The 22,614-nt window shown below is 41.3% G+C and overlaps 1 protein-coding gene across 7 annotated transcripts in view; it reads left to right on the top strand.

Moving 5' to 3' along the window:
• Positions 1 to 562: 562 nt before the first annotated feature.
• usp54a (ubiquitin specific peptidase 54a) overlaps positions 563 to 22,614 on the top strand; it is a 41,976-nt gene continuing 19,924 nt past the window's right edge. For 5 of the 7 annotated variants that reach the window (XM_035531420.1, XM_035531417.1, XM_035531421.1 and 2 more), the window contains exons 1-3: positions 7,924 to 8,191; positions 14,162 to 14,392; positions 14,598 to 14,803. In XM_035531420.1, coding sequence (XP_035387313.1) covers positions 14,657 to 14,803 — 147 coding nt within the window. In that variant the 5' untranslated portion in view covers positions 7,924 to 8,191; positions 14,162 to 14,392; positions 14,598 to 14,656. The other 2 variants (XM_035531419.1, XM_035531418.1) reach the window with 2 other exon arrangements.

Here is a 22,614-nt window from a genome sequence, read left to right as displayed (position 1 = left end):
CTGAGATCTTGTAGCGCAATAGTAGGGCACTATCTGAGATCTTGTAGCGTAAAAGTAGGGCACTATCTGAGATGCATTAAAATGATTTGACTGTAATTTTGATTCAGAAAAGTATTTACATAAGTAGTTTATGTTGATGCTGAATGTAAATAGTTTGTGCTTATGTATTAGTAAAGTGATTTATGGTGATCTATTATGGAGTTATTAGGAAAGTAGATTATGGTGATGCATTGTTAGGTTATTAAAGTTCAGAAGTCTTGGTATAAAATGATAAACACAACATTTGAGGGTTTATTTTGACTAAGGTGTTTGTTAACATGCCATAGTATCTTTATAATATAATTTATAGCTATCGTAATAAAGTATAATGAGAACATCTTCTTGGTATATGCATTTGAATATGCATAAGCTGTTTACATAACTCAGTGAGAACACTGAAACAATTCTGATCATGATCCGAATGCTGACTTGCATGGAAATTCTGCTACTGATAGTCTTTGCTACAAATGGGGAAAAGCAGTGACTAGAATGGAGCTCTGTGAAGTCTTGTCTCTCCGCCCCCTTCTCTGATGTCATCTCACTGTGAAAGGTAAATGTGCGCTCTGGAATGCATGCCAAATTAGGGTACGGATTGTTATGTAAAATTCAGAGATGAATACATTAACATAATGATTGTTAGTTCTCATGTCCTTGTCTGAGATGTTCCCAAACATTCAGCCAGGACTGTTGGGGGGGTTCAGAAGCAGATACATTTTAGTGAGTACAGTTGGTTGAGTTATATGAAATGCCTGTAAGATACAGTTTTTTTAAGGCATGAAAAGTATACCAAGAACAAACAGGAATGCTAATCAAAGTAATGTTTGTTGAATTTCCTAAATTTTTGCGTAACTTAAGATACTTTTTGTGATCTTTGAAACTTTTAATGTAATAGCTAGCACCCAATCTAAAGTTTGAAATCTTAAAGTTTTTAATCCTAAGACTTTAACATCCTAACTGGGATAGGCCTAGTTCCTAAATCATAACTGCAGTTGATATTGATATGTTTATAGTGCCACTAGTTTTCCCATGTTTAATTACATATTTATCGGTAATGAATGACAACATGTTAAATGTCTCTGCAGTAAAAACAAACATGTCACAGACATAAACAAAAGTGAAATAGATTATTTGAGTTATTGCTTTTTTTGAGACCAGTCATTAAGGTGTATTGTTGTACAGTTTGGCTTCGATAGCAGAGTGAGTCAGTGTACTTAGTAATCTCCTTAATGCTATAGTGCTTTTTGTGCTTCTATTGCTATTTTATATAGAAAGTAACAGAAAAAAAACAGATTAATCCATTTTTTCATTACTAAACAGAATAGGTTTTTAGCTGTAACTATCCCATCATTTTCTGATTAGTTCCACATTGGCTGGCTTATCATGAGCACTGTCTCTACACCAGCCCATGTTTCATTTTCTTGAGGTATCTGTGCATTTGAGTCCTGTCTTTGTCTGAGAGACCCCCCCCCCACACACACACAAAAAAAACCCCAAAAAACAAAAACAGACCTCCTAGTTCAGTCAGTGTCAGCTGGCATAGCCTTGTGTTTTTGTGTATGTGTGTGTTCCCAGTCTAGACAATTACATAACAGTTTCTTCTCATTTAATACCCTGTAAACTGCATCGCTTCAGAACCCATTTCATTTGCCCTTCATGTTCCTCCTCTGCGTCTGTTTGTGTGTGAATGACTGGTGGTGACTTGCCACAACTCAAGTTGTGTTTCACTGCTGAGTCTTCATTGACATATGGATGAAATGGATAAGCCATTTTCCCCCAGAGAGAATATATAGGAGACCTCATAGCTAACAATTAGCACTGTGCTGGAAAATTTGGATTCAAACTGTTTTCATAAATCATTTGCACTAACCGATCTTAGATGACTCAAATGGGTTTTTCTAGTGTGGATAATAGGCTCATAGGCAGTTTGAGTCATTCATCTTCTAGCAAATCCAAAGATTAACAAGCTAACATTTTGATCTAATTTGATATCTACAGTTAATGGACATGCACCCTGTAAGGTTAAATGGTGCTTAGACCTAACACTGTAATTTCACCCAAACACTAGTAAGGCTTTGCTGTATACTCTGCTGTACAAGTCTTAAATAAATAAAAATGAATCTTGATGTCACAAATTGTTTTGTTTCTGCACAACAAACATATAACAGTATGGAACATTGAATTGCTTCATTATGAAAAGGCCTACATAAATAATAATAATAATGTTTAATATATATAGCGCCTTTCTCAAACTCAAGGTAGCTTTACAATAACTTGAGGTTTCCACTGTTAACTGATCGTAGAGTTTTTACAACGGTTGTACGGCACATTTTGCACAAATGAGGACACTGGTGATTGTGATGTATGTGATGTGTGACACCACACGCATGACACAACCAGACCCAATTTAAAAGTGTTATCCTTTATCTGATATCTTTTGTGTTCTGCAGATGAGAAGGCTTAGCCTTGACTACATCTGTTTTCCTAATTAGATTCATTTTAGTTCTGGTCTCTGAAAAGCCATGGTGGTTTGAATGTGATGCTCACTCCTGCTGTGATGTACTTTTTACCAAATGTTTAAGACTTTAACACAAGGCGTAGGTTAGAATTCTTGGTTAAAGTATTTGGATGTTTTTTCAGTCCATGTAGCTCACACATGTGCATTTACTCTCAGCAGCCTATTGCGAGTTATCTGTTTAAAGTTATATTTTACTGCCACGTCTTGAGAAATCCTTTTGTGTCAGTAACTTCAAAAATATGTCATGAATGAATCATGACTATTCTGAAATTGTTTGTGATTGTAAAACACACCCACACTAAAAAACCAAACATATTTTTAATATGTAATATGAAAGATAAAGAATGTTTAATATGGCCAGAAAATAAATAGAAAATTAAAAAGAAACTCTCAAAGCCTTCATCAATTCTAACTCTAATGGTCACAATACCACTGCGAGGAATGCCCCTACTGAGATTACTGGCCTTATATTTACCCTGCCGTGTCAGGACTCCCAGGAGACGAGAGCATTCATTTGTGAAAGACTCTTTGCACTTGGCTCAGTGGTTATGCGCTTGTCCTAATGACCACCTGAGGAGACCGATGGCATATGGTGGTAGTTACAGCTGAGCTCCTCTGATGTAACCACCACAAGCACTCGCATGCCCCTTAGGCTGGTCTAGGCCCCTGTTCTTAGTCTGTGACCACATTACAGGACAGGTCAGCCATTGTGGTTATTATTATGGGTGAGATAGGGGTTATTAAATCCATGCATCGATGATGGACACAAGGGACCTACACATGAAATTGGAAATAAAATAAAATAGTACAATAAATCTTAATTGTGTTTATTACATTTCTGCAAGGGTCCTACACCTAATTTTTGTATATGCAGTAATTTTCCATATAGCATGTTCACTTATTGTGAGAGACAGTGAGATCTCTGTAGAGAATATGATTAAAATAACCTTGAAATTGTCTATGCAGTTTATGTTATGCCACTTGCTGGCACCACCATTATCATAATGCGTTTTGAGAAAAAAAGAATCACTGACAACAGCACACAGCAGGCACTTCTCCCTCTCGCTGCTTCCTGCTTGTTCAGTGGACCGTGGCGTAGGCAGAACTGAACAGAGTCCATCCCATTTCAATGGCTCAAAGAGTGACCGATTCCAGGCCTCAGACAGGTAGTCACTCACTTTGTTTTAATGATGCCTAATTAGAAAGCCAATTGGCTAAAAAGAGTTTCGGCTAATTTTGTAACAAATGAGTCATGTGCTAATAAAAGATACATAACAAATAGTTACGATGCAGATCTTTGTGTTTGTCCACTTTAAATGTAGACATGAGCGTGACTAAGCACATGTTCATAGTCATGCTATAGGCTTGTTTGCTATGCAGTGAACAATGTCTGACGAACCTTTTTTTAATGGAGGTTAAACAATAAGTTGTTAACCTGCTTCCTGGATGAACAATTTTGTAGAAGTATCATGGATTTTTCTTTTTTTTTAGCAATTCCTTATCTGCGTTGTTAACATGATGCTAGTGGATTGCTGAATAAGCTTTAACCAGCCTTTTCAAAAAAAAATAAAAATTCAAACAGCTTATGCTGATTTCATCATGCTTAGTCAGCTAGACACTGACTTCACACACGGGTTTTACAGACAGTGCGTTATGTGGTACTCGCATAGGAGCAGTAGTGAATGAATGATTCATCTAAGTGACATCCTATTTCTTATGTGTCTGTCGCTTTAAAGATGGCAAGGTGGGCGGAGCTTCCTAAGTCCCTAACTCGGTGCAGTTTTCTTGGTGGGAGGAGCTTTCCCTGAGGAAACAGGTGCCTGCCGATAGAGATGATGTCATTGTTTCAGTATCACCTGGAAAAACACATATAGAATGTCAGCCGGCAACACACCCACGCATACACAAAATAGCTGCTAGACACCAGCGCACCTGTTGTAAGTAACTTTACCTACTTGGGTAAGAGTGTTTCTTTAATGCCAAATATTTAGGAAATGGGATGTAGGGTTCTATTTGCCACAGGTTTATAGCTGACAGGTATGAACGCTATATTTTTAAGTTTTCAGACTGCAAATTGCTTTTGAAGTTTAATGTCAAAAAAGAATTCAGTTAAAGTGCTTTTTTAAAAAATATCTGTTAATTTGGTTGAACTGCTTTGTAGTCTGAACATTTGCTTTACTTATTTAAAATACTATAACATAGCGTACGCTGCCTTAGGTACTTGTTACCTCAGAGGACTTCATTGTGAGTCATGTTACTAATCACTTAAACCAGCTTGGCCACTAGCATAACAGTTGTCTGAACATACTAATGTGGGCATTTAATGTTTCATGAGTCTGCCGTTTTTGTTGCACAGTGTCAAAGTTAAGAGCAGTTGCTTTTTCTCTGTGTATCCAGAGTGTGTTGTGCTACATCCTGCCTCCCCATTCTTCAGCTGTATATTACATTTTTTTATGGTCTAGTCTAGTGTAACCTGTTTTCAATATCAAGCATTGTGAGTCATAGCAATTTGCCCACAAACCACTCTGACATAAGATCACTGAAATCACTTTAACTCCTGTTTGGGTTTTGAGAGAGCCATAGAAAGGGAACAGAAATGTCTGTTCTAGTAAGTGTGTTTTGTAACAAGAGGACTTATTTGTGTAGGATATATGGGTTAGCATTAGTCAGCCTATGGGTGTGTGTGCACTGCGGGCACTTGTATTGCTGCGCCGCTGTCATGGAGTGGCGTGGTATTAATTGTGGGTGCGTGATTCGGGTTAATCATATGACAGTGAGTAGAGCCTGAGAGGGAGGTGTCACTCTGAGAGCATGATGTCATATAGGAAGTCATTCTAACTCAGGGGGTAGTTGGCCAGACCTGTGAATCACACCCAGAGAACCAGGATGTGAATAGAAGTTAGACTACTTTAGTGGTGCTCCTTACACATCTGATAGTTCTGGGAAAAGTCCCCTAGCTGTGTTGAGGGCACTTTCTGATTGGGCCATGGAAATGTTACAAGTACTGCTTTCCTTCTCTGCTCTGTTTTATTTGCCATGAGTTGGACTAGGGTATGCCTCTGGTTTTCCCCGAGGTCGTATTTAAACTTTGTCTCACATACTGTCACACACTGTGTGTTTGCGTCTATGGGTGATGCCTAACCTCATTAATTGGAGCGGTTATGCGCCTTTAGTAAAAGGGTCAGCCAGGCCTTGTGAGTTGAGGTGAGGAAGCTTTGGTTTGAGATGAGGGAGAATGCACTGTTACCAGAAAACTCTTTTGTTTTCCAGGATCAGCTTTTGTCTCTGTCTGAATAGCTTTATTGTGGGAAATTGTTCTGTTTTCCTGCCTCCAGTCTCACTCATGCAGTTCAGTCAAAATGGTTTTTTTCGTTGTTTTTTTTTTTTGTTTTTTTGTTTTTTTTTTTCTTTTTCTTTTGTTAACTTGCGCATACGGTATCAGGCTTGGTTTCAGTCCTCCTACTGGGTATTATCTCAGGAAGCAGGCTTTCCCTTGTGCTGCAATTGGGGGAGTGGATGGAGCTGGGGGTTGGGTTGGTGTTTACACGGTTCAGCATGTATGGTTCGGGCCAGCGTGGAGTGGAGCAAGGCCTGGTCTGTTGGTGCCTGCTGCTGCTTCATCCGTGCCCGAGGCACCTGCTGCTCTGACATCACGCCTTCTGGAAGAAAAACAAAGACGTATGTAACTCCTTACTGACTGCAGAGCCCATTCCATATGACAGAAGCTCACTTCTGGTCATGTGTGTCCTTCAGCTTGTGTCAAAATTATGATCTAACTTTGTGTAAAGAATAATGCAGTATTAATTCAAAGAGCATGAAGAGTTGAGTTGGTTCTTAAAACAGTAAATGCTCTCTACTATTTGCAGTCCCAGGATATTAGGCTATTTGTAAGTACACAGGGTTTGCTGCTTGAATACAGAACTGATTCTGGTTTTCTCTGGATTGAAAGGCTTATACTCACACATTTTAACCACAAGGGAACCTGGACCTCTGGTAAAAACCAGTGCTGCTGTCCTACACTGATGGGCTACAGAAATGGCCCTCTTAGGCCTTCTGGGACCCCAGAATTGATTGGTAGGTCATGACAGTGACTGTATGAGTCTGTTCCATGAAAGAAGAACCTTTAACATCTGCCGGGGTAAAGCTCTGTGAGAACTTCCACACCCCTGTGAGTTCACCAAAAAGCAGCCATGTCATTCTGAAAGTGTTCAGACTGATTTCACAGCTTCGTTCTCTTTTATTCATCACAGTAAGTACTTCACCCTCTACTGATAACTGTTCATCATCTCTATCGGCCAGCACTGACCCATTTTTAAATATTTATTTATTGCATTTGTATTTACCTAATTTGGTTGTAGAATTGGTTCTCTCCTCTGTTCTCAGTTAGAGAGGAAGAGGATAACACTTACCTATTTTACACGTATAATAACCCTCCAAAAACAAATTCTGTATGCAAGCAATTTCTCTGTAAGATCTAATACATTGGTTTTGTTGTTTGCTCTCCATTTGTTTTGATGCACCCTTATAACATTTAAGTTTTCATAGGAGTCAAACTTCAGCTTCCCCCCCCAGAGTGTGAGTTTTCAGTCATGGGTAAAAGACAGGAGCTGCCAGTTTGGCAACTCGCTGCATTAAACTTTAACATACAGTTACAAATAATTGGCCTGCTTATCTCTGGGTGGAGAAAGAAGTTGTGGCACAAAGTGTTATTTTTTCTTTCTGTCATTAGTCAGCCAGTAAATGGTTTGGGTCTCTGAAAATTGCGGCGTTTGGAGAATGAGTTTGGTGCTTAAAGTCTGTCTTTAAATTCAGGTTTAAAAAAAAAAGTTTATATATATATATATATATATATATATATATATATATATATATATATATAATATAGTGTGTGTGTGTATGTAAAAATTGTGTGCTGAGTGAGAAATGTAAACTACTTTTCTCCTAAATTACGTATGCATCCAGATTGAATAGATTACACGCCTTGTACTATGAAAGAGACATCGGCTCAAGCTACATATGAGAACCAAACTTTGACACACTCTTCAGATCACGTCAAGTTAATAACACTCAAATCTATGTGAATGCGTATGTATTGATTGATTTTTTTTTAACTTTTTTTTTTAGCTGCTGAATCAAAGATCAATATTCTTTGTCTGTCAGACCACTCGTACATAGGACATTAAAATTAAACTCTAAGAAGCGTTACAACCATAATTAATGTTAGAAACAACCCTATTAACCTCAGCTCTAAAACAACCCAGTGTAGCTCCCACAGTAGGCTTTCCAGATAGCACGCGCATTGTAGCGTGCGCTCCGGCGTGCAGGGAGCTCGAGCTGCAGGTAATGGCGCCACCCCTCCCCCAGCCGGTGTTGAGCGCGCGCAGTAATTGGCGTTCTGCGGTGTCTAACGAGTCTAACGGTCACAGCCGAGGGACTGAGGCGGGATGACGACGCGGTGTCCCGGTCATTAATTGATCACTTTCATCGCAATTTGAATGGATAAGCCTGAGCTGATCTCCTTTTAGCCGTGGTGGTGGGACATTCACAAGGGAGGTGGTTGTTTGGGCGACGCTTATTGTTCACTCAGCATCCGAGCGGCTAGGAGGCTTTGCGCTACACGTACTCGGGAAGTTTGTGGTAAGCTGACGTTCGCTAACCTAGTTAGCGTGGACAAACTGTTTTTTAGTTTGTTTTTTTCTTAAATGGACAACCCTGACGAGGTCTTTTTTCCCCACAGGGACAGTGTGTATAGTAGCTAGCTATTTTGGCGGAGGAGAAAGTTTATAGGAGATGCTCTCAGCTTGATTCCGCGCCGAGGTTAATCGGTATGCTTTGACTAAAAAATGTCAAATGAAACCTTTATCGCCGGCTAACTGTGTCCGTCCGTTTGCTCCGCGTAATCGATTGAGATTCGGGATATTAATGACGCTCCTCGTGCGGGAAATGCCTGCACGTGCCTGCTTCTTCTCGCGCTCCAAGCGAACGCGCAACTGTGCAGACCACTGACGAACAGATGAGCCTTCGAAGCGTAAGCAATTTAAAGTGTCGTTTTTACAAAGAAAACACTTGTGTATTTAAGTTTGAGTAATAAATTGTGATACCCTATATCTGCTAAATTTTCACTTTACATTTTGGGCAAACTGTAATGCTGCAAGTGGGCACCTTCAAAGGATTTACACCGTGTAAGCGTGGATGGCAAAAAATGATCTCACGTGGTTTTTGGACCACGGCCGCTTAATTTCAGTCCCACGTTACGACAAGAAACGTGGGCTTTATTACTGGCCTATTATTACATACATGGCTAATCCATTAAGGATAACTCGCGCTCGTATCCTCAGTCCGCAGGTCTCCCTTTCCTCCTATTGAATCTTCTGTTGGACAGAGGTCTGGTTATTTTCTTAATAACTGTTACATTAGGGTTCAAATCAAAGACGGGAGTCCATATTCTTAATCCCATTTATGACAAGGCTTCAAATCACAGGTTATTTCTCAGATGTAAAAACAAAAGGGGTAGGGCAGTTTTGTTCCTTTTATGCTGTTACAACTTTTTGTCATTTTTACACAAGAATAATGAAGTGCATCTTAACAAAGTGCACGAGAAGCATGTTTTCATCCAGATGTAAATATCCTAGATAAAGAGTATGCTTTTAAGAGATAAATGGCTCAAAACCACATTTTTTGGAGCGGTGTGGCTATGTTGTGGTACCAAAAAACTGATCCGCTATGGTCAGTGCTGTTCCAATCCAGTGTTTGCATCTTCATTATATAACAGCTTGCACTATCGCTGGAATGCACCACAGGAAGTACTCCTGCAGCTTTCAAGTTAAGGTGTTTAAGAATTGCAAAGTGCACAGGGGCCTTCAGTCCAGACACTTGGAGGTCAGTGTTGGTTTAATTGCATTGTCATGGGATCTGGCTTGAGATCAGAAAGATCTGGCTAACCGGCTTTGGCACACACGAGTGAGCAATCTGTGAAGTAATCTAAATCCTGTTTTTCTGTCTTTAACGAGCATCACGGATGTCATGCTTCTGTTTTGCTTCTCTTTTTTTATTTTTGGCTTGTGGGCTTGCGTGAAGACCTCTGCCTTCGTTTTGATTATCACATGGCTAATGAATGTTAACTAAGGGTGCCTGAGGTACATTTTTCCTTCAGCCTACAGGGTAACTGCTGGGATATCAGCAACTCTTTTATGCCTTTAAGTGTTCTCTCTCTCTAAGTTCTGCTCCCTCATTCATCCATTCGGTCCTCGTCTTTTGCCTTTTGACTCCGTCATCGGTACCAGTTGCAATATTTTTGCACAATTTTTTTTGTTACTTGTTGGACCCCCTACTAAGAGCATTTTCCTGTGAGAGGTGTTCTCAGCTGGTATTTATTATGGTCTGGCTCTGCAGTCAGCATGTCATGGCTTTATCAAGCAATGTAGACTGAATTCCTCACAGCATGGTGGCAGTGTGCTGTAGGTTTATCACTTCTGCAACATTATTTTTGAGATGCAGTGTATATGGTCAGGAATTGATCTTATTTGAAGATGTTGATGTAGCATTAGTTTAGCATAGTTTAGTTTAGTAACTGGTACTCAGAGTCAACTGAGTTTTCCCCTTGTTTTAATTCTTTGGTATTAAAGCAATGTGCCTTTTAATTTCAGCACAAATCTCTGACTACATGAGTTTGCACCTCACCCTGTCATTAGGTCAAAGTCTCTATGGCAACCAGTGTAGTCTTTGTGGCCTTGGAATCTGTATGGTGTAGTCATGACCTGTACTTGCACAGCAGTTCAGACCTCAGCTAGTGTGGTGATGTCATTGTAGATCTTGGAGGGAGAGTCCCTCAGGACCAAAGCCCTTTTCTGTTGCATATGTTCCACATAGTGTAGACATGCTGTTGCATCATAAAATACAATAAAAAATTGAGGTGACAAAATCATTCAAGGGGACTAATGCAAAAATTGACCTACCTTACGGGTTTGTTCTGTGGTAGTTTTTGCGGACCAGTTTTGGTGTATTTTAGTTTGATTGCAGTAATGTTTCCATGCATTATCTGACGCTTTCTGTTGAGCAGACATTGTCTATCTTCAGTTTCTGCATGGGTCCATCATGAACTGCAGAGCTACAGGTCCCTTTAGACCTTCTGTTGGCTATTTACTTACCCCTGAATTAATTAACCACAGTGTTGCAGTGCTGTTTTTTTTAACGGCAGGCTGTTTTCTGAGAGAACCTGATTGATAAAGTAGTACTTGGAATAAAAAGTTGTTTTTTTTTTTAAATCCTCTGTGCTAGGTTAAGTGGTCTAATCGGACTAAAAAAGAAAACTGAAGAACTTTTAAAAGCTTGTAAAAACTGTTGCTAAAATGTCGTCATCTGGTAGGATTTGCACACTTGAAACGGATCTGTGAATAATCCAGAATATTAGGTTATTTGATGTTAACTAGACCATTTGATCAACTTTTTTCTTTTTTTGCACACAGTATTATTTGTGATTTAGGCCCATATTATTATTTTAATTGGCCTTGTAGGCTACATTCACAATCATATTAAATAAATTAACCTTTGAAGTATCATTAAACCAGTAGGGGCTTTCAGAGATATTTAAAGTCTTTGTGCAAAACTCATGCTGATATTTCATTATTTAAAAATATTTTAATATTCTCATGAATATTCATATAGTATTTTTGGTTTTTATAGTTCTCACTCAATTTCATTTGGCACATTGCTCAAAAAGGTGGTAATAAACCCCTAAACTTCAACTTTGTGAAGCTGATTTAAAAATAAGAAATAAAAATTTAATTTTTTTATTTTAAGAAATAAAAAAATGCTTTGAACACATCCAGCTTTCCACCAGTCTGTTTCCAAAGCATGACTGGCTGGAGGCCTGTCTGACAGCACTGTAGCTATTTATCTGCTTGTCTGTATCAAGCTTTTGTCCCTGTTGGATATTTTCTCACTGTTGCTTCGAGTGAAGTTTGGCAAGAACAGAAGCTGTTGGTGTTAGACTCGGGTGTGAAACTGCATGGTGGTGAGGCATTACAGATTTCATTAGTAGTGTAAATGCCAGTAGTGTACATACTATGCCAGTGTGAAAATGTCAAGATGGTAGCGTCAGAGGGTGTGTGGGGGATGGAATTCTCACCTCTGATGGTTTAAACAATCTCTTCTGTTCCCAGCAGAACTGATTAGTCACTGAATAGCCCATTGCATCCCATTGGTCTCGTATGGCTATTTAAAGGAGTCATCGTGGTCTCATTTTTAGCCTGTATGACGTGTTTTCTCCTGCCGGTCGTACAGTCTTTAGTGGCACCGACACGTTGCTCTCTTGGATTTGGATTCAGACATGCCAACTAAATGGTGACTGCAGGGTTGTAGATTCCTTCCAGAGGGGGTACCATGGAAAATTGTCCTTTCTCTCCTGCCAGTCCATCATGTGCAAAAACAGGGTTCTTCAGGTTTGCAGCCACTATCGCCGCTTGCCCTGGATTTGTGTATTCAGGGAACATCTGAAGGAGCTTTTCCTGTTGGTCCACATGGGGTAGCTTGGTCTTGTTTCTGGTGTTAGTGGGCTTGGATTGTGGGGTGGGCATCACCAGCAGCTGTATGTCTCTGGAGCCCAGCCAGACTGAGGCATTTGAGGTGATTAGGGGCGTGTAGTGGGCTATGGTGCCAAGCATGTCTGCAGTCATCCATATGCTGTCATGTTGCATAACTGCTAATAGCTGCAGTTCACTGGGAGCAGTCGGAAGCAAAGATTTAGCTGCATGTTCTGTCTCCCCAGATAATAGGTTAGTATAAGTTAATGATGTGCTTTTAAACACCAGATTCCATCATGAGGGTTTCATTTTAGCTTTACTCTAACCTGCATTATGTTGGTACATAAACAATCAAATTAATTATGTCAGAAGAATAGTCTCTCAAACTCAGTTTAAGCCCTTAAAACGCATTTGCCTCATCAGTGTATTTCTGACTTATGGCAGGACAGATGCTCTGTACCTTAAAGTCCATTAATATCTTTATACATTCGACTTACTGATAATAGGCCAACATAGTCCATTGCCACTGAAATTGTCTAATTGGCCTGTGCACTTTAACTTGGTACATAAATTTATAAACTTTGACACTGAAGGCCTACATGTTTGACTTTAATTGCTGATTACTCTGTATTAGGAGAATTGGTCCCCTTAGACCTATGCAGGCTATACTACTTTAGTGCACAGTAATTTAGCTCGATGTGGGGGAGTTCTTAAGATTGATGGACAATACCCATGTGGCTGGACTGTACCAGGCTAGTTGAACAGAATCTTGTTGTTTCCTGTTCATAGAGGTCATGGTACACGGGGTCAGGCTAAACAGTGCTGAGAAGGAGGCAGAAATTGCCACAGTAAACATTTCTGAGGACTTGGAAGTGTATAAGTGTATACATGTGTATGTGTGTGTGTGTGTGTGTGTGTGTGTGTCTGAATGGGTAATGTACTTCCCTACTTGGAACTGTGAGGAGGCGATCTTGTTTACCCACATCTTGTGGCTTACCAACAACCATGTGACCATGCTTGCTTGTTTACCACAGTTTACATTTGGCCCATAGACGCTTGCATCCTCCTCTAGAAGAGGGACCTCCTTAGTTCCCCACATGGCTGCATTTTGCCAGCAAGATTCATCCCCACACCACAGGACCGACTAACCTCCCATCCCCCCGTCTTATCCAGCTAATCCTTTGGCTCGACCTGTCACTCATATGACCGCATTCAGTGCAGATCAGAACAGCCCACACATGGATAAGCCAAGCCAAATTTCTGATCTGTAGACATGTTGTAGACTGTAGTGTAGTCCTGCTCTTGGTGTATACTCACTATTCCATAGCTTTTTTTCTCTATTTACTTTTCCCATGATGAAAAGAGGTTTGTAATGAATGTTTGTTTTTTTTTTTGTTTTTAGGAATACTAAAGACCTAAAAACTCATTAAATCTGTCTGACACTCACTCTTTCATTTCAGGCACCGCTCCCCCAGTTTTTTCTCTGCTGCTCCACTGTTCATGCTACTCTGTCTATTTAAGCTCTAGAACACTGTCCTCAAGCCTGTCCTCATTTAAAAGCACATCAGACATTGAAGGACATAGTCAGATTTGCCAAAACTGACTTGAGAGGAGCTCCTTGAAGGTTCTGCTTTTGCGCATCGATCCTTGCAACCGGAGGTAAAACTGAATGGTAAATGGGATGAATAATACACTTTTGAATGAAGAGCCAAACCCTCTGCCCTGCTCTATTTGAACTTGCCAGGGGAGACGTGGCTTAAGAGCCACATCCATTGTGTCGTCCTTTAGTGCTGTAATGACATCTCAGGGCCTGGTTCCTAGGAGGCAGGTGTTTGAGCTGCCAGCCCCGTCCTTGCTGGCGTCAGACTGGGCCGAAGTATTTTTCAAGTGTCCTGCAGTTTGCCAACAGAGTTTTTCAGTGTGAGGTTGCAGTGGAGACCGGCCATGTTTATCAGCTGACGGTGAAGGAGAGGGAAGTTGGCTTTGTGTGCCCTTCACCTGTGAGGGGAGACAGCTACTTTGAGTGGTGCTGGGATTAGACATGGAGCCAGACGTTAATGTTTTCTTTATCTCCACTCTCTTGCAGATGTGTTGAAGTGTGAGGATTCACGCCCCATTGACATGTTTACCATCATGGGAAGGACAAGGACGACCTCATCCCCCTGAACCTGGCTGGACAGTGCTGCTGCTGTTTGAGACTGTAAGGTCTACAGTGGGTGTAGTCACAGCCACCACGCAACCGAGGCATCCCTGACCAGAGCTCCGAGAGAGTTAGGGCGTGGATGACGGAAAAGTGTGAAAAGTGGAGGACTAGTGTGTAAGTTGGTCTGGATCAACTCCAGTGCAACTGTTGGCACCCATCACAGTCTATTTCTGATGCCTTTCTGTGAGTGTGAGCCTCTGAAAACCAGTGGAATCCAAGGAATTATGTCATACTACTTTCTTAAATAAAATAAAATAACAAAGTTGGGTTTTTTGGACACAGTTCATTAATTAAATTTTTTTCGTGGGGCACTTTTTAGAGTATGACACCCTGGCTGGTATTACTGGGACAGACCGGTTGCTGAAACCAACTTCCACCATGTCGTGGAAAAGGAACTACTTTGCCTCTGGCAGCAGTGGGCTGCAGGGCATGTTCACCCCACGGACCATGAGTTCCATCGCCCCCAGCAAAGGCCTGAGCAACGAGCCAGGGCAAAACAGCTGCTTCCTCAACAGCGCCCTGCAGGTAGGCCAGCTGTTTCATGCACACTTCCCTTCTCTAGCACACAGGCACGGTCCTGCTGACACTCCGCTGAGAGCATGATAAAGTAGCTGATCAGCTGAATATGTTGTGATGGGTGCCAGCGAAGGGGGTCCTACCTGGATAGATTAACCCCAAACGAGCCACGCGAGAAATGGCAACATGTCAATAACATAAGATGTCATTCATCGAGTTCACAGGTGTTTCGCATCAGTCCCTCTCTGTAAGTAGTACAGGAGAGGAGGAGGACCCTGCTGACATGCAGGCTCCCTGTTCTGCTAGCTCCTTACATATTTGTTATTTTTTTAGGGATACTGATTATTCAATAGCTTATATAGATTGTGAGGTTCCTAATTATGGTGATTATGCTTTCTCATGATTGGTTAGTATAGCTGGATCTTGTTAAAATGTAAAGCTTTTAGTTAACCTTGATTATAGAGCAGTTGTGAGGATTTTTTCTTAGTGACGGATTTCACAATATCAACACCGTTTAGCCTAAGAGCTACCTAATTAAAAAAAAAAAACACTTAAATGTTGGGAGGGAAGAAGCTACTCCTAGCATGGCTGCATTGTTGGAACAGTGGTTTCAGGAGAAAACTCCACAGCTTCTGTGGTTATCTCAAAGGCAACATTTTACCAGCCACCAAGAACTTCAGATGATTTTTTTTTTTTTAAAGCACAACTGAGAGTCCTGTTTCCATTTAAAAAAAGGAAATTATGCCTGTACGAACAACACAACACGGACTTGTCAGTTGAACGTGAGAAAGGGAGAGACGAAACTGCTGAAGTTGAGCCAGCTGTAATTAGATTACAGCCTAGTCTAACAGCTCCGTTTCACATCTGACAGGAGAGCAGACAAACGGCACATTCCTGTTTCTTGTTGGGTTTTGTTAGCTGTTGTGATGTGACCTAGTAGACATGCAGGAGTTGAGCGCCGTGGCTCCACTTAGCCTAACCACTGTTCTTCTTTGTAATTGTGAGCTACAGGTAAGAAATATGAAGATTGAAGCATGTTCTTTGCATTGATACATGGACAAGATCAAAAATGATAGATTATTTAATAAATAGCTGGATCTGTATTATATTGGCCCTTGCACTACTGTACTAAAACCTTGATTTTGTTTTTTTTTTTCTTACACACACAAATGAGACGAACCTCATTTTACATTGTTTTTGGACGTTCATAAAAAGGTTTGCAGGTGCTCTCTCTGTGTGTGTGTGTGTGTGTGTGTGTGTGTGTGTGTGTGTGTGTGTGTGTGTGTGTGTGTGTGTGTGTGTGTGTGTGTGTGTGTGTGTGTGTGTGGTGTGTGTGTTGTGTGGTGTGTGTGGTGTGTGTGTGTGTGTGTGTGTGTGTGTGTGTGTGTCTTTGTCTTTGTATGGTGGCTAAAAGTTAAAGGAGTCCTGAAGGGTGTGCACTGACTAGATGCTGAGGAAGTAAACATGAGGAGCTTTTGAGAAGCCCCCCCCTTCATGTTAGGCATTCAGACTTGAAATACCTCCTTTGATGAAATTAAGTAGGGGTGTAACTAATGAACTTTTGGCGATTGAATTCAAATTTTGATGAAATGGTTTGTGAAGTTTTTCTACAGCCAGGGGTTTTATTTGGAAAGATTTGAACCGTTCCAATACACTAAAACAATTCGGGAGCAAGACAATTTTCACACTTCTAGTTGAATTTTACAGTTTTGCAGGCTTGTTGGAAGTGAAAGAAATCTCGAGGTCCTTCACAACTTTTAACACATTACCAAGATGAGAATCAAGCCATTGGAGGGTTTTTTTGGAAAGAGGTTTTCTGGGAAGTTGCTCCATGTGGACTGACCAAGTCACTTATTTCACCTCTCCTGCCTGTGTCAGGAACGACATTTCAAGTTGACTCAACTTCCTTAGCAAAGGCATATATTCTGGCAAGCTCTTATCCATGCTAACCAGCCATTGACCTAACTCTAACAAAACAAGCCTTCACAGTAAGCCTCTCATCAGTGTTTGCATTTCAAGATTAACAAAGTGTTCATCTTGTCGTTTTCTGGCTTCACATTTTTAACCTATTTATTTGGTCATCCTTTGCAGAGTAAAAGCATGCACTACTTTGCTGCTCCAGGCCCTTTGCAGTAATGGGTTTCTGGCTGGGCATGGCCAAGCCCTGGCTTCCTGGGGATTACACGGAGACCCTGCTGTTCTCTGTCCTCCACCCCCACCACCCACCCATTTTAATTTCCCTCTTTTCTCTGCCTGTCAGCCTGATAAAATTCATTTTGCTGAATCGATGAGATCTCCGATAAGTTTCAGCTTTGTGAAGAAGGTCATTTTATGGTTAAAGTGAGGGATCAGATTACAGATATTGCAAGTAGACTCTTGCTGGCATCATTTCTTTTCTTGCCTCATCCTTAGTCAGTATTTGGTAACTTGGGTCCTGCCACCTATGTTCATACTTTCTGGTCTGCGCATCGCTGAATACATTCACCTTTTGTGACATTCTGTGACCTGTGACATTTTTGCGTAGAGAGATTTGTGCAGAGCAGTCCTTTCCTGTTCTGTGTTCATGGTTCCATTCTGTTGATTAAGTGTACAGACCCGAAGGAAGGACTTTAACTGAATTTATAGAATGCTTATAACAGTTTTACAAAGGAGTTTTATGTTTAACACGCATGTATCAGTCAATATAATGTCTTGACATGTGCTTGAGTCTATCTTTGTCATAATCCTTTGGAGAAACATGGTCCTCGAAGACACACACACACACACACACATTCATGCTCAATGGGGGGGGGTGCCTTGCCTCTAGATTTTCTTTCATGCATGAGCAGAGCTGTGTGCATCTTGCCTGCCTTTTGTTTCCCAGTAGTGCCTATGATGCACTTAGTGATGACTCAGACCCTGTCTGCAATAGACCCCACAAACAACTGTCAGACAGTTGCCTGCACAGACAATAATTACCATGTACAGCAACCTGCCATTAGGTCCCCTCTATTTTTGGATTACAGTATAATCAGCTATATGGGGGGGAAAAAGCAGCTTAGTTGTCTGATAATGCGTCCAAAGCTACAAATTAGTGTCAGTTATGAGTATGTGGGGGAGGGGGGGGGGGACTGTTTTGCTGTATTGTCTGCTCCTTTAAGCCATGACATGGTGTCAAGACAGCAAATCGAGAGCCTCAAGGGCGAAAACAGTAATTTCTTTGACTGGTGTTAAATGCAGCACATTAACAAGTGTTTATTAATATTTTTTTGATGATTGTCTTTCTGCCTGCAGTGGGTTATTGTACTTAAATGTTGGGTCCATGAACAGTTTTGGTTCTGAGTCCAATCCTGGTCAAGAAGTGCTGAGCATGACTCTCACCCCAGGACCAGCTCCAAGGTGACTAATAGAAAGCTGATCCACACATGTTTTATATTTATGGGTGAGGAAATCACAGGTGAAATGAACTTTGGAGCATTGCAGTGATTCAGAATTTTAAAATTAATTTTTTGTTTATTTTTTCCCATATGGAAAGTTCAGGAGAAGGTGTGTGTGTGTGTGTGTGTGTGTGTGTGTGTGTGTGTGTGTGTGTGTGTGTGGGTGGTGAGCGTCACTTGTTAAGGAGGAGTTCTTTACTTTCCTGAACTTCTCAAGTTTCTCCTACATCCACTCTCGGAATGTTCTAGAAGGCACTCAACCCATTCGGCTGTCTTCATCCATGAATTAAGGACCTTTTTGTCTTAGTCATTTCTAACAGCCTGTTTCCATTTTCAGTGGGTGCATTTTGTCTCTAAACATGTTTTTTTATTTATTTTAAAATATATGTTAATAAAATGACTTGGATTTTAAGCAATTTCAAGTGTCCAAATACATTGTTTTTGTCAAGATTAGTCCCTCCCAGCTTCCATGTTTCCCCTGTCTTGTGTATTTTAGTTCCATGACATAGTTAATTTTCTCCACCCCTTGTTTGATTTGCTCACACCTGTCCCTCCTTCATGTTAAGTTCATGGATTTAAACGCTGTCGTGTTCCCTGTGTCTTGGCTGTTTATTTGATGGTTGCATTTGTGTTTACTTCATTGCATTTATGCGTTCATTGTGGTTGTTAGGCTTCATTGCGTTTGTGTTTGATGAAAGTTTTTGAAAGCCTGTATATGCATGTATTTAAGTTTGTATTCCATGCCTTTTGTGTTTAGACTAGCTTTCATGTTTCCTATCCTTTTCCTAACCTATAGCCTACTTTCCCTGTTTGTCTTCGTATGTTTTGTTTGTTTGATCATGTATCCCCGTAATCTCCATATTGGCTCAGTGACCCTGGACTACCCTTACGACTATGACTCTGGATTTGTACTTAATAAATCTCGCTCTTCTCCGCACATGCGTCTGCCTCCTTACCACTGACCATTACAGTTTGTCATTTTAAAAGCTGTCATTGGAGCCTTTCTTTAACGCACTTGTTTGTGATGATGATATGGCAGCAGTACTCTGCTTGTGAAATGCTGCCCCTTATGAATGGACCATAATCAACAGAAATGGCCAACGTTAAGTCTTTTTCCAACACGTTCATCTCCTTTTTTTTATCCAGAAGCTGGTTCTCTGAATCTAACCAGTGTTTGAGTCATCCATGTGCTAATGTACTTCTGGAAATGAGAATGAATATTTTTGGTAAACCCTGAGGACTCTTGAACACCTTCTGCTTACTTGGAGTTTGCTGAACTGACTGTGGTTGTCCCTAGTGACCCCACCTCTCTAACCTGTCAAAAAAGATTGCTCACAGATTGCACAATAGAGCACAGAGAAGAGGAGGGTGGTGGTTATATTCGCATCTTGACGCAACCCGCTGTCCGAGGTTCATCTCAGTCTTACAACACGTGTATGTATGGAGAACAGGTGTACGTATGGCAGCGCGTTGGTCATAATGGCACAACGAAGTTGATCTGATATCCATGACCAGAACAAACTGGCCTTTAAAATCTACAGCAGTCTGAACACGGAACTGCCCCCAAAGTGAAAGCAAGGATGCTGCATGAAGGACTAAAGGAAGAAGCAGGCTAATGGCAGGGAGTGGTTATGACTTGGCTGCTTGTATTTACAAACAATTTTCTTTTCTCCTACTGAGTCCAGGGCTGGTGTTGGCACAGGCCAAGTCAGGATGTGGAATCAGCTCTTTCCTGTTAAAGCAACCACAGAAATCTGTGTGAAGGCAGAAGGACCTGTGGCTTTGGTGGCTTTCAGGCTGTAGGTAAAGTACAAGCTCTGTCACAAACCATTTTTACAAAAAGGTTTTATGTGATTACATGCAGCAGTGAGCCTGTCCTGCAAGCAGGCAGACACACACCTACCCTCCCTCCTTCAGCAGATGTGGCTTAGGAGAAAAATGAATAAGCTGGCCTTAGCTCTTCCTTCCTTCCTTCTCTTGCCGTTGTTCTTTATCCCTATATCGTTCTCTGAGTGTTTAGTGTATCCAGCATGATACGTGTAAACGCATCTTGACGGTGGACTGTCCTTGCCGTCGTGCCTGTAACAGCGCTGTGCATTCCTATAGTGGTTCAGGCCTCAGGATTTGTGCAGCCCTTCTGAGTCGTTTCCCTGAGTCATGGAGCAGCAGACCTCTGGGAGTGCCGGACCAGTTAGGTAGTAGCGGCTGCCTCAACCCGTGAGCCACTGCCTTGTGCCTCTTCACTTCCTCTCGTTTGGCCTGCCTCATTTTACTTTTAAAAAATTACCTTTCTTTTCCATATATTCCTCTCAAAATGAGCGATTCTCCGTCTCATTTAACTAGTTAAATACATTTTACTCTTGTAATGCAAAACTACTTCAGATTTTTTTTACATTTTTGAGCTCCTTTGCACTGGGTTTCATTTCCGCGCCACTTTACCAGCAGTGCTCCTGAGCAGAGTTGCCACGCATCTTCAAAGATGGACCGGGACACCAAGCAACAGCCGAGGACGACGTCACTATTCAGGCTCGCAGACAAAAACTGCCATTTCCCCATGAACCCATAATGAAGGAGCTCTGCTTTGTGGTAGTTGGATTTTTAAAAATGTTTTTTTTTAAAGCTAAATAAGTTTCTTAATTATTGATTCTTCTTGGCAGGTTTTCTGAAGTTTCAGTCTTTCTCGGTATGCTGTGTTTGGTTTAGAACTAGACAGACATAGAATTTAGTTTGGCTTTTGGTTTTAAATTTGAGCAAGTCCTTCTTTTGATGATGTGCTGCTTTTAACTGTCATGTATAATGACCTTTTTTAGCTGTCGTTTTTACAGCCTTTTATGTTTGGGGCTGTTGGGTAACCCTATAGATGCCTGCTCTTACTGCAGATGTTCGCTATCAGTTTGTCAGTAGCTGTTTTCCAACACAGCTACAGCATTCGTTTGGAGCCCAATTGTGTGTATGGTCCCTGCCAGAGGTTGGCACTCTTCTGACCCAACTTTTGAATATTTATCGGGACACTGACAATGATGAATTCGTGGCAAAATAAAAAAAGATTCAACGAATGAGAGGGCCTTGAGTATGTCGAGGTCGTCTGTGTTGGCTCCAGGCATGCAGTGGCTGCTGGTTCCAGTACGTCACGGGACATGGCGTCACCTTCAGAGGACGGCCCTCTCCGCTTCTTGCACTCGTGGATCGAGCGGACGTGCAGCCGGTCGGGTGGCCGACACTAACACAGGGCTCCCCTGAAGCCTGGCACACTACCTTCTCTACTCACAACTGTTCTGTGCTTCACTCGCAACTTTAGCCAATGGAAATAAAAGCTGTGGTGCTCGTGGAACTTTCCATGTATTATCTGCTCATGTGTATGAGATTTGGTGGCAGATACAGGACAGACACTCTTGTTTTTCCACTCTAGCTTGCCAGCTCTTTGCTAGTCCTGTCCTTACTGGTGTTGTGATGGTAGCTTCAGTAGTCCGTTTCAAACGGTCATCAGTTTGCTGCTTGGCCCAGCTGTATTTCTCAGCTTCTTTCTCATGCCAGTGTAGTGACCCGCAAAGGAGCTGAAACTCCACATACATAGCAAAAAGTTCAGTGCTTCTCAGAAGATATGTTTTGTCTGATTTGTTTCATTGGTATCTTCCATTAAAATGTACATAAATATTGGAAAATTCAACAGTCACTGAAGAATAAAAGAAAAATGGATAAATAGAAGTAGAATTTAGTTATTTAAACTGTTTCCAACTTCATTGATTAGCAGAATATTCTAAATAACGCATATCTATAGAAACCTGGTGAATTTCACTTGTAATTGAAAAATAAAAGGATTTCACTCCATTGACCTTGATGTTTTGTGTTCTACTTTTTCCTATGTGATTTGTGTAACTCAAACAGGGTGTGTGAGTGAGAGTGTGAGAGCGCAAATGCCAGGATAGTTATTGTTCACAGACACCCTGTATCATACTTCACCAGGAACAAGGCTCCTCACTTTTTTCACCCACATTACTTCATTTAATTTCTTTCCTCTCTCTCTGTGTCTCTCCCTTCCACCAAGCCCCAGGCTGCTTCACCCAGAGGTGTGGTTAAGTGCATAAGACATCTGACATGCAAGGCCCCTGTCTGTAGCTGTATCAGGCCTTGCACAGAGCTGCTGGTTTTAGCTGTGTCACTAGGCACTAGGGCAGGCCTGGCACAGAGCTGCTGGTTGTAGCTGTATCACTAGAGCAGGCCTGGCACAGAGATGTTGGTTGGTTGTCCCTCTCCCCTTTCGTTGTAGGAGATGTATCTTCCAGCACGTACGCTACTGCACACACTTTGTTCTTCTCAACATGCTCCATCCCCTTCAACAGAACCTGTTGTGTTTTTAAAGCTGCTGCCTGTTGAACATCTTTCCTGGCACAGTAACGAGTGCAG

Source organism: Electrophorus electricus, chromosome 11 (genome assembly GCF_013358815.1).
Source record: "Electrophorus electricus isolate fEleEle1 chromosome 11, fEleEle1.pri, whole genome shotgun sequence".
Taxonomy (NCBI): Eukaryota; Metazoa; Chordata; class Actinopteri; order Gymnotiformes; family Gymnotidae; genus Electrophorus; species Electrophorus electricus.
This window is presented reverse-complemented; position numbering and strand designations above follow the sequence as displayed.